Source organism: Hypomesus transpacificus, chromosome 2 (assembly GCF_021917145.1).
Source record: "Hypomesus transpacificus isolate Combined female chromosome 2, fHypTra1, whole genome shotgun sequence".
In the NCBI taxonomy this organism is placed as follows: domain Eukaryota; kingdom Metazoa; phylum Chordata; class Actinopteri; order Osmeriformes; family Osmeridae; genus Hypomesus; species Hypomesus transpacificus.
In genome coordinates this window covers 15,297,692-15,313,532 of record NC_061061.1, presented here as the reverse complement: position 1 = coordinate 15,313,532, position 15,841 = coordinate 15,297,692, and the positions used below count along the sequence as shown (strand labels likewise).

At 42.2% G+C, this 15,841-nt stretch overlaps 2 protein-coding genes and 2 long non-coding RNA genes across 4 annotated transcripts; 3 read left to right on the top strand and 1 right to left on the bottom strand.

The window, feature by feature from the left end:
• The first annotated feature begins 206 nt into the window (after positions 1–206).
• LOC124477544 lies at positions 207–4,978 on the top strand. The gene is made up of 4 exons (XR_006957159.1): positions 207–402; positions 3,922–4,044; positions 4,604–4,734; positions 4,898–4,978. It is a non-coding gene; the product is annotated as an uncharacterized LOC124477544 (long non-coding RNA).
• hpn (hepsin) lies at positions 1,157–10,814 on the bottom strand. Its single transcript, XM_047035368.1, has 12 exons — positions 10,072–10,814; positions 6,287–6,394; positions 6,022–6,063; positions 5,767–5,896; positions 5,539–5,658; positions 5,291–5,331; positions 4,886–5,051; positions 4,452–4,648; positions 3,687–3,782; positions 3,138–3,280; positions 2,792–2,956; positions 1,157–1,830 (listed from the first exon to the last, which is right to left on the bottom strand). Exons 1-12 carry the CDS (start codon positions 10,088–10,090, stop codon positions 1,786–1,788), a joined length of 1,272 nt encoding a protein of 423 aa, XP_046891324.1. The 5' UTR covers positions 10,091–10,814; the 3' UTR covers positions 1,157–1,785.
• LOC124477550 lies at positions 5,035–5,628 on the top strand. The gene is made up of 3 exons (XR_006957160.1): positions 5,035–5,121; positions 5,284–5,351; positions 5,575–5,628. It is a non-coding gene; the product is annotated as an uncharacterized LOC124477550 (long non-coding RNA).
• Positions 10,815–11,572: 758 nt separating the features above from the next.
• Positions 11,573–15,627, top strand: LOC124477531. The gene is made up of 5 exons (XM_047035380.1): positions 11,573–11,658; positions 11,936–12,158; positions 12,294–12,499; positions 13,063–13,198; positions 15,044–15,627. Exons 1-5 carry the CDS (start codon positions 11,601–11,603, stop codon positions 15,111–15,113), a joined length of 693 nt encoding a protein of 230 aa, XP_046891336.1. The 5' UTR covers positions 11,573–11,600; the 3' UTR covers positions 15,114–15,627.
• The last annotated feature ends 214 nt before the right edge of the window (positions 15,628–15,841 follow it).

Genomic DNA, 15,841 nt, shown 5'->3' with positions numbered 1-15,841 from the left:
TTTGTTATTTTAAAGTATCTGTCGTTTGTCGCAGAAGTTAGTCAACTCTCTCTCTCTGTCTTTATCTGCAATCTAACATTTCTTCTCATTTGCAAACAATATGTTTGAGGAAGCAGAGAACAGGTTTAGCAAGACACTAAACCAGATTGAGTGCAATGCAATAGCCAGGAGCAAATGACACTGAGCCCTTCACTTGTTCCCACACCCTGGACCAATCACCAGAGTCTCTGGCTTCCTCCTTCAGGTCTTCCGCCATGCCCTTGTCACACTCTTCTCAAGGAAGGATGGTGTGATTTGTGTAAAGACATTTCCCTTCCAAAGCAAACACTCAACTTGACCTCTCCTATGCCAAGGGTAAAGAATAGCAACACAAACAACAAGTACTACTGATGCCTTGGAGATGTAAGTTTCAGTCTTTCACTTTAACTTTAACTCAAGCCATTTAAAATGCTCCTATCAGCTTAAAAGACGTACAGACAGATAGTAGAGACAAGGAAATCAATGCAACACCTGAAATAATAACACAGGACCAACAAGACATTCAAAGTATTAATTAAATTATGAATTTATTTCAATACCTTATGCAACATGAGAATTGACATACAATGAACAGAACAGTAATCAGTAACAAAAGTTGTTTGCTAATTTCATTAATTAACACTAAAGATACGTACATTCACATTTATGTCTACCTTCTGGTAGACTACGCCTGAAGGAAAAAAAAATAAAGGGGCCAAAATGGTGGTCAGATGGCTTAGTGGTTAGGGAATCGGGCTAATAATCTGAAGGTTGCCGGTTCAAATCCCAGCCATGCAAAATGACATTGTGTCCTTGGGCAAAGCATATTCACCCTACTTGCCTTGGGGGGAATGTCCCTGGACTTAATGTAACTCGCTCTGGATAAGAGCGTCTGCTAAATGACTAAATCTACAAAACCAGAAGAAAAATGTCAATCAGAATCATGTAGGTTGGCTTCAGAGAAGACTATCCATAGGGTTATGGCACATATTACAGATGTTATGTATAGCTTGGTAAACGTTTGATGCGTTTCCTTCAGTTTAATTTTTTCATTAAAGAAAATACAATTTTAATTGAAGGATTTCTTAATAAACATCTGTTGTTCCTCTGTCCTGTTGGTGAAATGTTGGTGAGAGGGCAAGACCAGAATTGGACAGTGCATGCAACTGTAGAGGCATATCTGATTCATTGTAACAACTCAAAAACCAGAAGACATTTATTTGCAATGAAAAGCACCTAATATTTACAGTTAGGAAAACAAAATACTGATTCCAATAAGAATAATATCATACATTCACCAGCTCTATTACTGAATGAAAATTTGCCTTTTTTATAGATTAGTTCATGTTCGCACCATAAGAAACCACACACATACACACACATACACACACACACACTCCCACAGACAGACAGACAGACACTTTGCCTAAATCAGGTATGGTAGGAAAAATAACTCCCTTTAAATGTTGGTTGAAATCGCCAACGAAATACGTTTGTTTTAAATACCTGATGGCCGTCTCTATGTTGTCTCCTCAGAAACGGTTGATCAGTTGTCATGGCATTAAGGACACATTTTTGTTTGTCAGATTATACAACCAGGTCTTGGACTGTGAACCCTGAGGAGCAGATCAAGCAGCCTACAAGAAGGGGGAAGGTTCATATAAAAAAATGTAATGGCAAAGAGGTTTTGTTTGGACCAGGCCTCATTGATCATTGTTCCACTGGAGAACCTTAAGTGAGATGTTCTCCTCTCCCATTTCCCCTTTCTCATGTTCTAGCCATCTTGTGAAAGCCTGGAGAGTTGTGATAGGTCTGCAGAGAAGAAAGGATAATTTAACTCCACAGTGACACTATTGCCATGACATAGAATCATGTACTATTATGTATTTTAGTTTCTAAAACTGGTTGTTCCCATCCTTGATTGTGATTGGCTATGTCGCGTTACATGCCATGTTGTAAAATCCAGCATAACCTTACAGGTTGTCCTCATAACATTCTTTAACATTCCATATTACTGCGTATCGAAAATTTCAAATATAAAAACACGGCAAAGGTGTCCATCTGGCTGTTGCGTGGCAACGATTTATGTAGGAACTATACTTTGTAGTGGCGGAAGAATGACGGTTTATTATTAAACAATTTTGTTTCTAATTGTTTTTATTATGACTCCATATCAAATATTTGTAGTGACAGTTTTAGAAAAGCAATAAGCCCCGCGTGTTTTATGCTGATTTTAGAACAGGTAACTCCCCTTAGCGCAAATCAGCGCAAAACACGGCCTCTTGGGGCTTATTGCTTAAATCTACGCATCTCTGAGTGTGCTTTTGTGACAACATGTGACGTGTGTGTGTGCGCGTACAGTTTCGTGTATGTAGCAGGGTTTCCCGCAGACAATGTGTTAGTTCAAGTCGTGGGGAGGGTGGGGGGGGGGGGGGGGGGGGGGGGTTGCCGCGATAGACTAAAGTGTGTGTGTGTGGGGGGGGTAGACTAATGCGTGCTGCAGAGAAGGGACATTGGCGTTTTGGAATGGTAGGGAGAAAACAGGACAGAATGACACGACGGATATCGCTGCAAAACAAAAACAAAAACGCCGTAATGACGTAGGCCTATTTAAGGTGGCAGGCATGTGTTGCTTAAGCAGCCGCCTTAACTGAAAAGTGCTGCGGGAAACTCTGTGTAGTATGTGCATATGTAGTATGAGTATGAGACTGCTAGGATATCCTTATGACCGTGCTTTCGTGTATACAAAATGTATATGTGTTGTCCCACTCACCCTCATTGCGGTGGATAACCATGGCAAGAAGCGTGCCACCCTGGTATAAACGCCAGGCTTCTTGGCCATGGCACAGCCTGTTCCCCAGCTCACCACACCCAGCAGACGGTAGCGGCTAGCCTTGGAAAGGCAGTCCTCTGCTACAAAGGGACCACCACTATCCCCCTGCCACACATACATACACAAGCACATACATAGACACATAGACATGCACACCACATTAGGGCTGAGAAATGCAATCTTAAATTAAAAGTACACATTAAAGTATCACAATGTAAAGGCAGTGTCAAGCAACGCTATTGTCAATTGACAATAAGACAGGAAAGCAGGAGTATAGGGTCCTGACCTGACACGCATCAATGCCACCTTTCTCAAAGCCGGCACAAAACATACTGGTGGTGATCTGGTTGTCATAGTAATCTGGGGCGTTGCACACAGCATCACTGATGATGGGCACGTGAGCTTCCTGGAGGACATCAGCTAGCATACCTGGAGGAGAGATGGAGGGAAGGAGGAAAGGGAGAGGGGGGAGATGGGGAGGAAATGGCAAGAGGAGAAGACAAGGAGAGGATGTAGGATAAATAACAAGGAGTGGAGGAATGAGGGGGGGATGGAGAAAGGAGAGAAGGATTGGTAGATTTGAGGACATAGTTTACATATCCCTATAGAGAGTTAGAAAGACAGACAGAGAGAGAGAGTGAGAGAGAGAGAGAGAGAGAGAGAGAGAGAGAGAGAGAGAGAAAGAGCTACTGTGAGAGCTACGTTAATAAGTAGAAAGATCAGGGACACTCTATTTAATCCTATCACAGAAAAAGAGACAGAAAGAACCAACATGTGAGAGAGAAACAGGGGGAAATGAAGATGTAAGACAAACAAAGAGATTGCTGAGACCCACCGTAGTATCCTACGTTTCCCCAGCCTGTCACTGTGCCCATCTGTCCATCCACCAGCCTTTGGCCATAGGTGGGCAGACACACTGGCTGTATATAATCTGAAAATAATAATAGGGACAAAAGGAATGAGTCAGTGCCATGGCGAGTTCAACCACTAGGTGGCAGAAATGACTGCCCTATGAAGGGGTCGCTACAGTGTTGACTTGTCTTGTGTTTATTTCTCTTTTATTTCTGCAGGTTAATTACCTCTGTAAAACCACAAAAGTCTGGAGAGACACTAATGTTGAAACTGACCGAGAAACAGGGACATTAATTAATGTTGCTTTCGTAAAAGTGCATCAACGTGCCTGGTTTCTTTGGGTGAGTAGGCCCTTTGTCAAGCAGAATGCCATGGTAACCTGACTCCTATCAAGAATCTCCCTCTCTCGTATCCTTCATTCCACCTCTTCTCACTTCTAGCACCCAGCCCAGTTATACACAGAGCCTCTCACTGTCTGGTCCCCCAACCTTCTGGTCCCACACCTACCCCACCATCCTACATCCTACTGGCCCCCTGTGCTAATGTATGCGACTATGTATGTCTATCTGTCTGTTGGTATGTCTCGCTGCCTATCTGCCTCTCTCTCCCCCCCTCTCCATGCCTGTCTGCCGGCCAGCCCTATGTCTCTCTGCCTATCAGCCTGTCTGTCTGTCTCTCTGCCTGTCTGTCTCTCTCTCTCTCTGCCTGTCTATCTGTCTGTCTTCCTCTCTCTCCCTCCAGTCCATACCAGTGAATGTGAGGGGCTGTGCCAGAGCCAGGACGGCAATGTCTCTGCTATTGTCATCTATGTTGGGGTCCACAAAGGGAAGGTAGCTGCTGTGGTAAACCACAGTCCGGACCTCCGCCATCACCACTGTGTTGTGGACTGGTTTATTATAGTTGGAGCCCAGCAACACACGCCACCTAGAGAGATGCCGGTACCGCCTAGCGGAGAGGGAGCAGTTGAGTGAAGAGAAGTGAATAGAAGAATAATAAACACAGCCAGGACAGAGGGTACAGCGGGGAAACATGTAAGATATGCCACCATCATACTGTAGCAGCTGTGTGTGTGTGTGTGCACATTTGTCCATTAGTCTCTGCGTATTCTTCATGCATTGTGAGGGCTGTGAGGGCCTACTTATTTTGTGTTTGCGTGTGCATGTAACATGGGTGTGCTCTCACTCGGGGAAGCAGTGCGCCGCGCTGACCACCCAGCGATCAGAGATGACGGAGCCCCCACACTGGTGCACACCGTCGTACTGCAGACTGACCTGCCAGGGCCAGCTGCCCTGCCGTGCGTCCACGCCGCCCACAATGCGGTCCTCCGTCAAGCTGCGTCGACCACAGTCTGGACATAAAACAACACATCTAGATTTATGTCTTTTACAGGAAGACCTGAGTTGACTTGAATAACTAAGGTGCACCTGATTTAACTCTCCCTAAACATTGAGCTTTATGGTCTGTCAGTGTGTGGTGAAAAACCTTAAATACTTAAATAATGCACCTTAAATACTACAAAAAATAGGTGTTTTCCTTTATCTTTTACGTAAGGGTATGTGTTTCTCACCAAACGTTCTCAGGTCTTACCTTGACACAGCACAGTCAGAACCTGGCCACTCTCACAGTTACTGCAACACAGGAAGACTGAGTAAGCACAAACAATATAGACACAGTACAATATTTATGTGAAAACAGTGCTAAACACATACTGAATGGTTACAACTTCATTAGGGCATTGGGACAACATTTACTGAATTAATAACTAATGCCAAACAGAATCTTATCTGATGATACACAGTTTGTTACTGAGTGTTACAGAGTATGTTGTGTGTTACCAGGGATAAAGAGAGTCTTTAATCCTTTTCCCATAGGTCAACTCGTCCTGTTTGACACAGAAGAAGTCTACACCCTCGTTGCTTCCCTCAGGCAAGCTTGACGCAGAGTAGTTAACAACACTGCAGGACACATACACACACAGATATTAACACTATAATTAAAGCTCTGTACATACAACTGAATATTTATGGTCAAGGTCATGTCAATCTTGGTATCTGCGTTCTAACCTGACGAATCCCATCTCTTCACAGCTGATGCTGGCTAACAGCTGATTGGCTTCTGAGGAGCAGACCGGCCTCCACCTGTGCTGGGCAGAGTCAAACACGCGTAGCTGTTGGTCCATCGAGTTCACCTGGACTGAAGGGGGAAGGGGAAACAGGGACCAGTTATTTCATTTGAAATGTAGGTTTCTTGAATTGTCCATTTTCTTTGTTGTATAGCTGAGCATTACTCTGACGGATCGGTCGTCTCTTCTCACTTACCGTCATAAAGTCCTGTGTCTTCTTCTCTGGTGCAGTAGGTTACTTTACAAGAAAAATCAGGAAATAAAACAAATGTTTGCAACATTAGAGTGTTCAAGCTCCTACAATGTCCAGCCAAATAATGGTAACAACAAGAATAATACAGTGTTGTACAGTATTAACAGTAACTGTTTTTCAGTAGGTATCAACACAGATGAATAGGATTGATGTGTGTGTATGTTTGTGTGTGTGTGTGTGTGTTGAGGGCAAAATCTGTGTATCTCACCTACAGCCCAGACAGCCACTCCGACCATTCCTAATAGGACCACGGTCACGCACACACCAACTAGCCGACACGGGGTCAGCACGCAGGTCACGGCTATCCCTGGTCTTCCTGTAAACACACGCACACACAGAGATAAGTGTGTAATACCAATCAACATGAAACATGAACAAAACAAGACAGGGCGGACCATAACCGTATGCATAGTTACACATCATAACCGAGGGCCAAGACTTGCCCCACAGTGAGACAAACTGCCAAAGTGAATCAGTCCAAGAGATGGGATCAATAGTCTAAAGTCTGCTGCCAGCCTGTCTGCCTGCCTGCGTCTCCGTGAGACTAAAACAAACTGGGAAGATATTGCACCTCCCATGTCACTGTGTCCCCAAACCACTGGTGCCAAGAAAGCAGGTAGCAAACCCAGATTTTTCAAACAGGACTCATTGAAGCCTTAAAAAAGACACAAGAGTGCTGTCATCAAAACACCTTTGTTTAGAGTGCGAATTATACAATGACAATCGGGGGGTCAACTTCTTCCCAACGGCATATAGTAATATTTACAATACAGGTAAGAACGATATATAAATGTATCAACCCCACCGACCTGTTGTTTTGACCTCTTTTGGGGGGGTCCAAGTCTTAATTAGGGGGTCAAACCCCCCCAAGCCCCCTAGTAAATCAAATCCTGCCATTGTTACAGCAGGTTATGTCTGAGATCAAGTGTGTTCCCTGGCCAGGGTTGCTGAAGCTAAGACAAGTAACTGGTCCTTCTGCTATATAAAGATGACACTGACTTCTTCATCTTACACTTCTAAATATGACATACATAGGTTAAAAACAGTGTCGTTTGCTACTGTGTTCCAAAAGTGTTTATGTGTGAATTAATGTTTGCGTATAGATTAGAATAAGGTAAAGAAACTCAATTTCCCATCATATATCATCATTAATGCATGTTAGTTTTAGAGTCAAAACATAATTAGATAAACAAACCAGACAAAGCCAGGAGGCTAGGGGTCGGAGCGGAAACCACATTGGGCCAACCCCACCTTGACCACCTAATTCTCAGGCTGTCTCCTCTTTCAAGGGCAAAGCCTGTTTAAAACTGTACGAGGGGAAACATATGCATCCCATGATTTTCAGACACAGAGTGTCACAAGCCAAAGCGAGAATTGTAAATCTTCCATCAGAAGACTTATAGGAAAAACTTTGCTCCTGTCATTATGGAGTCATTTCATCAGAACCTACACCTAGTACCTGCAGGAAGTCCTCTGCAAGTCTACCATACATCCGGATGGAGATAAAAGATGTTAATGGACAGTCTGATTGTCCAATAGGGAGTACTCCTCATCCTGAAAGCTGGGTGTGGCTGTTTTGGTTGGCTGAAAGTTTAATTTTTTCTGTAAACCATCATCTCCACACAACTTTCGCATGTGGTTTGACGTTATTGAAACTTCAGAGATTCACAAAATAAGCTAATGTGTAAATAAGTATACCAAATTGTAAACCAACTGACTTTTTACAATGCATCTCTTCTTGAATGCTTAATCTATGTTGTGAAGAATGTTTTCAAACAATGACTGTTCTTGGGGAACCGTGGATCTGAGACACCATGACAAAGCAGTGTCAATAGACTGTTCCAAGATTTAACCAGTTGGGCCTGTAGCTTGCCCAGAGTTTAAATCTCAGAGTACAAGCTGGAATGTTGAGTCCCAAGTTGGGGTTCTCAAACAATTGCTGCCAGAGTGTGGCAGCAGAAAGAGGGTTAAGAAGTCAATGTCCACTTTAGACTTACATTACCTTCTATCTGTTTTGCTGACACACCTTAAGGTTGGGGGACTCACTATAAAGGTCACAGATGAAAATAAATAAATAAATAAATAAAAGACTACATTAAATATAGACCAGCTCTAGTCGTTTATCAAAAAAATCTCTCCTCAACAAAAACGTTATTATTCTCTTATGTTCTATTGACCCTGGCATCAAGGTCTTCCCGTTATAAAGTTGACATATGACTGAACTGGGGCTCCTTCTACTACAAAACTCTGGGTAATAACAATGGCCGCCGGTCAAGGGATCATCGTGGTCACTGATGTGTGAGGAGATATTCTCCTTCCCGCCTGGCATTCGAACTGTGGTTTTCCAGGAAAAACCCAGGTTTCCTTCTCATCCTACTCCTCCCAGACTGCAGCGATGCATCGTAAGGCCAGTGGACTTAGAACAACCAGCCTATTGTCTGCTGCTTCACCTGAGAAGCTGTGTGTGTATATGTTTGTGTGTGTGTGTGCGTGTGTATGTGTGTGTGTGTATGTGCATGCTCCTCCCCCACTCCTGGCTAGGCTCTTTGATGAGTAATGTGCACGGTATCTCTGTACAGTGTGGTAAACCATGGGTCAAGCTAAGGTCTGCAGTGAGTTTTAGGTCTAGAAAATGTAATGTTTGCCTGGCACAATGTTACTACAAATATAGTTATAAGACAAGCTCACGCTAAAAGAATCAGTATGATGTGTTGATGTTTTTATGAACGCAACATATTCTCAAGGAAGAAGCCAGTGATATGCAACTACTCTATCAGCGACACCATTATACCCACATTGGAACTCTGAACCCAGTAAGGTACTAATCACTGTTCATCTACTTTATATTAATGGTTTGAAATAGCTGGCATAGACAGTAAATTACTAGGGTCTTTATAACTTGTCTGCACAGGTATCTTAAGTGTGAGTCATGGGGTATTGTGAGCCAATGGCTTAAGCTCTCTTGAATATTATAACTTTTCAACCTATACTTGCCACACCCAATCTCAACCCAACCCTAACTCCAGTCACAAACAATCACTTTGTGATTGAAACTTCTTTGTGGGAGAAACGGTAAGAAAGAAGACAGGGCTCGACATAGGGGTTGTAGGCTATAGGGTGTACAGGTAAACTACTGTAGCCACAAGAAGATTTATCTGTAGGACATAGCCCGGGGATGATGTTTTTAGGTTTTCAGTTATGACCAGACTGTACAGAGTACAGAGACGTGACGGACAGCAAACATGGAGGACTCGCTTAAAATTTTGAAGGTAAGCACCAACTACAAGTATCGGCTCAACGATTCAAAACAAAGCAAAAATGTAAATTGGAACTGAAGTACACACTCTTATCAGCTTGTATTTAAAAATGAATTGACTTGAAGCCTGGTAGGCACACTTAAGATAAGGCTTCACCTTATCCTTCTGCAATTTATAACCCAAACCCTGAAAAAGCATAAAGTCAAGCCACTTTTGATAGGCTGTGAAGAAGACAGGCAGCTGAATGAGAGAGAGAAAGATGGACCTACTGGGTCACTATGTATGTTTGTGTATGCTTGTGTGCGTGTTTATGTGTGTGTGTATGTTTGTGTGTTTGATCAAGCCACATAATGGTGAAGGACTGTATGACTTATATTAGTTAATAAAACCATGGGAGTACTGATAATTTCCTGTAACATTAGCATCCTGCCCACTGCCAGGATGGACAGATACAATTCAACTATAACTTTAAGAGGCCAGGGTACACTTTTAATCTTCGATTTGATAAACACAAAATAGTTTGATATGAGGGGAAACTGTTGCAGGCCATAGCAGATTAGTCCAAATTGAATGTTCTAATCTGGTATGACTCACAACAAAATGGTGACAGAAAAGCAGAGTAGACAATTCTATTAATCGTTAACATCAAAGTTGTCTGATGTCTGATGTCAAACACAGGGGGAAAACAGTTCTCTGCCAGGCTAGCATAATTTCTGACTAGGTATGTAACACTTACCATTCTTAGTCTCTGGCATTCTAGCCCCTCGGAAATGGAAAGCGAAAACAGATATGGTTAAGTTGAAGGGTCCCTCTTTGCCCAGTTTGCTCCAGACAGGTCTAGTTTAGTACCCAGCCTTCCCCCCCTCCGTCTTCTCCTTCTGCAGGAGAAAATACTATTAGTCAGGGCACAGATGGGTTAAACAGGTTCAACAAACCAAAGGGCAATATGGGATGTTTTGAAAAGATTAGCCCCAAAGTGTTTTTGTTAGATTTTTTGCTTAGATGAGAAGAACAACAAATTATTTCTGATAGGAAACTGTCTTACTGAGTGGTTTATTTTTGGGAACAATTATGATCACTCTTTTAGCATTAACGGCAAAACAGCAGAGGCCTGAAATAACTACACCTAGGGCACAAGATTTGTGGATTTAACACACTAGTTATACACAACCAATACTTTGAATGAAATGACACAAATCCCCGGATGTTATACTAACATAGAAGTTGTTGAGTATGCCTGAAAGTTTGTAAAAATTGGTTCAGGGTAACACACATTTGCCCCAATTAATTATTTTCTGAATCACTCACCTTTCTCTTAAAACCGGTGAGTGCGGGGAAAGTCTTGTCGATTGGCTTAATTTACAACCTCGAAAGCTCTAAATTACTACAGCTCTAAACATTCGATGTAGCCTCTTGGATAACGGTAATAGCCCGACGACACCATGTATAATGTCAGTGAATCGTCAATTATTTCCTTCTGTTCACAGGTGGCTGACAACAACCAATAAAAACACAGAAAAAAATAAACTCCAGAGTAGACAAAAATCGCATCCGATTCTCGTGCACAATGATAGAGCACTTGGCGTGAAAATCGTTCTAAAATATCTAAAACTGTGGTTTTTACAGTCCGCCACAGCAAGTTACAGTTCTCTGCCCTCTGCTCGTTCCAGATAAAACGGTCAACAGCGCAGAAAAGGTACAGAACCGGTGACGTCATTAAATATTGTTACTCAGTAGACAATGGGACGTCCAGTGGTCCCAGACTTCAAGAGTTTACTCATCTGATACAATTATAGCGTGAATTATTGACTATCTGGTTTGTCTATCTAGTTGGTCTCAATGTTAGGTTGTAAAGGATTACATTAGTGTAGCACAGCTGAGTAATCTTATCCTAAAAACCCGTTTGTGCAACAGGTGACACGATTGAGAGGCCATCTCCATCAAGGCTTTTACTAATGCTATGGCCTAGAAAGTTTAACAATCTAGTGGCAATACTTGGAATTTTAATTCCAATCTGCACTAATGCTAAAAATAAAAAACAAATATCCCCTAACTCCTCCTCTGAGGAGTGTAAAAAAAAAACGAAACACTTCTGACCAACTCCCGGACAGAAGAAGAAGTAAGACTGTACTAAGGTCTTAGGGGAAGGCAAGTTGATTGAGAAAAGAATGACAATTGAGGTAAGGATACAAAAAGATCAAGATAAATAAGACATTGTGAGAAAAGAAAGTAGAAAGAAAGACAAGAGGAAGAGGAAGAGCAGTGATGGAGAAAGGGGTCAAACAGCTTCAGACATGGCTTCTACTGTCAGTTATTCTGAAAGGTAAGCATCCACCTTCTACATAATCATCTCACTATTACATTAATGACAAGAAGGTTCAGCAATCTAGATAAAATGGATGTTCCTTTGTAGCGTTCTACGATTAACATTCTGACAAGAAGTTCATATTTTTTCTTATATTATTCAAGTTATTGCAACAAAGATAGTTATTGGTGTTCTTAGATTAAAGGTTTAAATATGTGTTCTATGCATTGTCTGTAAGATCACTAAGGTTTGCTGAAAGCGTATTAAGTTGACGACATAAGGCTCTGTTTATTAGCCGTCGCCTGTGAGTGGGCAGTGCACCTCCCCCATAATCAAGTGTGTGCTGTGGCTGGTTCCTCGGTGGTCCTCCCTTGCTCTTTTGACTACCCACGCAACCTTCCTCATAATGGGGTTGAGCGTACACGTGAAGAGCTGAGTGAGGTGGGAGAAGAGCAACCGTCTATCAGCGTCCTGTCTGAAATGTGGTGTCTGGAGCAGAGTCGTTGCATCACCCCCAGGTACCGTTCCTTAAACAATTAAACAGTTACTGCTAGTGTTGGGTTGATCGGCTATCTTTCGGTCAGGATGCACAGCCTGTCCGTTGATTCCATTCAATTGTAGTTCATTCTATTCACTTCCAACCTGCCCCCCAGGTATGTTTACCACAGTGCACAGATCTTCCCTGAACCTGCCTACCTGGGCAGGGTGGAGTATCTGGGAAAACCAGGCAGCAAGAACTGCTCTCTGCGTATCTCAGATTTGAGTACATCTGACAGTGCAACATATGTCTTCTACCTAATCACCAATCACACAGTGGAGAAGTTACCTGCACAGCGTGGCATACAGCTGATGGTGTCAAGTAAGATTGTTACACTAGTTGGTGTTGGGTCAGCAAGCCTGTTTTTCTGTATATCTCTTGCCTCCCACCCAGACATTTTTCCAACCTGCCTTTCTGCTCTTTCTGCTCTTTCCTGCCTGCCTGCCTGACTGCCTGCATGTCTGTCTGTTTGTCTCTGTCACTGTTTCAGTATGTGTACATCTTCTTCCTCTTTCCAGAAGGCCACACTGTGTGCTAATTCTGTCTGTTTGGTTCCTTCTATGGTAATGGACTCCTTCTGAAAGCAGCTACAGTACATGGAAACATGTTGTTTTATATTATTCAATGGGTTATGCTAAGGGTTTTTCAAGATGGATAAAACTTGGCTTGGTGGGTTGTGGGAGTAAACTTTCACTGTCTGAAAATTGAAATAAACTGTCAGGAAGTCATGTGATCCTTTCTGTTGCCATGGCATTATTCTGAAGGACTATTGCCTGACAACCACAACAACCACAAAAGCGAAACACATTTAGGGCGCTGCAAGTTGGGCCATTTATGCAAATCTTAGGTAGGCCTACAAACCTCTAAAACGTTTTCATGTTCAGGTGACTCTGCTGAAGATGGTGCCTGTTGGAACAAAATAAAGAAGCTGGAGTCTGTGATTGAAAACAAGATCGTGATTTTAGGTGTGGCCCTGGCCATCATATTGGTCCTCCTGGTGACAGTGGCATGCATTGGAAGGTGAGGCTAAGGGATAGAGAGGAAGGCGTGTATTATCAACAGAACTTCTTTTAAAATGAATGTATTAAGGTGTACATTTTCAGTTTTGTGAAGTATTTGAAATGTTCTAATAATAACTGAATGATTAGACTAGAAGTTAAAGGGGCAATTGACTGGGTTTTTTGGGTATTTCACACTGTTCCTTAAGGTCTCCGAATAGGGTATGTAACATTGGTTGGGTTGAAAATGGCCCGGGTGCTGTTCTATGCCCTCTGACAGATCCTCTGAAATGTTCCCGGGAAAAAACACTAGCTTTTCTCCTTTTATGGTATGCTCATTAATATTTAGATAAGCTGCGCGCTGATTGGTTGGTTATCAACGAGTGAAGCTGGGAGCAAAAACGCAACACGGCCAACAGCAGCACTCGCTGAAACACCGAAGTTGGAGACTTGAAATAAAAACGCGCAAATAAATCTATTGTGTCTACACAACACTGTTTTCAACAGATTGACTATATATCATTTGAAATGATAACATTACTTGTTTCCACTGCTGTTGTTAAAGCAAACTGGATTGACTTAGGTGGGTAGAACGTTAGGCTACAGCTTAGCAACCAAACCATATCGTGATTCTACTCGGCTTCAGTTAGCTAGCTAGGCTAGCTCTAGATATCTTGCTGTAAAATAACATGACAAAGATCTGGACAAACATGCATCGTGAATTGTAGATTTTCATTACACAGGTTATTTATTTGAATGAAACACAGTCAGGAACATGAATCAACGTTAGCCCCATTGCCAATAAACTAGGCTAAATGATCACACATTCTACCTATGCTCTTGCATTAACTAGCAAGCTAAACTTGTTTACATGCCTACAGTCTAGGTGTTACTAGTAACAGTTACTAGCAATGCTAACGTATCCTGTATCTATAACCTGCCTTTCTCCAGTTCTTTCAAATAGATTATCTGGACAGGCGTTAGCAATAAGCCAGACTGCAGTTCGTTTTCTGGCTATTTTTCGGAAGCTTCCCTTCTAATACCGACTACAGCTAGTCTAGCTAGAGTCATTTGATGTGTGTAGAAACGTATTTAGCATTCTACCTGGTATGCTATATACAGGAAACGTTAGCATTGCTAATAACTGTTAGCACAACATCATACTGTCCTTATAGCTTACGGTTGCAATGAGCATACGGTTGGAACAGCACCTCTTTCCAGGTTCAGCTTCCTAGCATATCCTGCTTGAAATTGTCCAAGGTTGTCAAAACTGTCTTGGGTGAAATGTTCAGAGCAAATGAATGATTGAGTGTCGAACTTCGCTGGGATCTTCTCATAGACAACAGCAGCCATGCCTGTTGAATGTTTGGCTCCTTGGGAAGACTGAGTGTTAGCCTTCCCTGTACAGCCTGGAACACAGCATTTACGACCGTGCTCCATTTTCAATATCCTTGTTATAATTCAAAACGTTCCTCTTTGTAATTCCTTATAAGTAGCCCACACAGAGCAGCGCGCAGCTAAACTAGTATCAGAGATAGACGCTACTTCAGACTGGTCTGTATGTAAATTCTGGGGCGTGACAAAGATACAGACCAGAGCCAATAAGAGGGCGATCACCGGTCCTACGTAGGACCGGTGGCTTTGTTGAAAAGCTAGCGTTTTACAGCCAATTTTTTTCTTTTTGAGATTTGAATAGGAAAGAGGTGTCAATGGACTTTGATATTCACGGTATGTTCAGTTTACCCTCCGAACTGTCGTTTTTCAACAATGACAAGGTAAAATCGGTTTTGCAGTCAATTGCCCCTTTAACAAGTTTACAAGTATGGTTTATTGTTGATGTGAATCCCCACCATGTACCCCTTCACAGGAGATTGAGAAGCCTGTCAGGGTCCAGACAACAAGCCTATGCCCTGACAGAGACTTCACAGGTTGCCTGAAAACCCATCTGAAGAACAGAGAGGATAGCTCACCATGGACACTGTGACACCGTTGATATAGAAGGTTTAACAAAGTGACTTAAATGATTTACATGTTTGTAAATATAGAATTGTGTTAATATTGAAAAAGCCAAAAATAACAAAATACCATTTTACCATTACCATGTTCTTTGAAAACAAAGTCACATTCTCTCCAGTTCTGAAGACACATCTCTTCAGATTCTAAATGGACTAGGGCACCTTACGTGTACATTACTTCTCGTGGTATTAGCATAATTTTGTTGTTGTTGTGTATTTAAGATGTTACACTGTGTGACCCCACAAAATGATCAGAGAAATAATCTTGTTGTTCTACTGTCCTTTGTCCTTGATTATCTGTGGTACTTACAATTCGTGCATCGCTTTGGATGAAAGAATCTGACAAATGAATTGATCTCAAGATTATTATACTGATGTCAAACAGTTAAGGAGAACACGTGTGCGATGTAAAAATAAAAATTGGTTCTCCTCTTCACCACTGGTGGGCATTGTCTTCTCCCTATTGGAAGAACCTTCTGTGTCTCTTGGCTCTCTGGCTCTCCCAGGTGGACAGTTTCCTATTTTACTGTATGCATCGACCAATATGGAAACTGCACCTGCAGATGGTATCTATGGAGGACCAAACCTGCCAAAATCAAAAATAAATGAATAAATAAATAAATGTATAAATAAATGTACTTATACATAAA

Excerpts from the sequence above, each read along its gene's own strand:
- LOC124477531 (XM_047035380.1), top strand. The coding sequence starts at position 11,601 with ATGGAGAAAGGGGTCAAACAGCTTCAGACATGGCTTCTACTGTCAGTT. Across the intron at positions 12,500-13,062 it reads CATACAGCTGATGGTGTCAA|GTGACTCTGCTGAAGATGGT; the intron begins GTAAGATTGTTA and ends TTTCATGTTCAG. Across the intron at positions 13,199-15,043 it reads ACAGTGGCATGCATTGGAAG|GAGATTGAGAAGCCTGTCAG; the intron begins GTGAGGCTAAGG and ends ACCCCTTCACAG.
- hpn (XM_047035368.1), bottom strand. Across the intron at positions 5,659-5,766 it reads GAAGAGATGGGATTCGTCAG|TGTTGTTAACTACTCTGCGT; the intron begins GTTAGAACGCAG and ends TGTGTCCTGCAG. Across the intron at positions 3,281-3,686 it reads GGGAAACGTAGGATACTACG|GTATGCTAGCTGATGTCCTC; the intron begins GTGGGTCTCAGC and ends TCTCTCCTCCAG.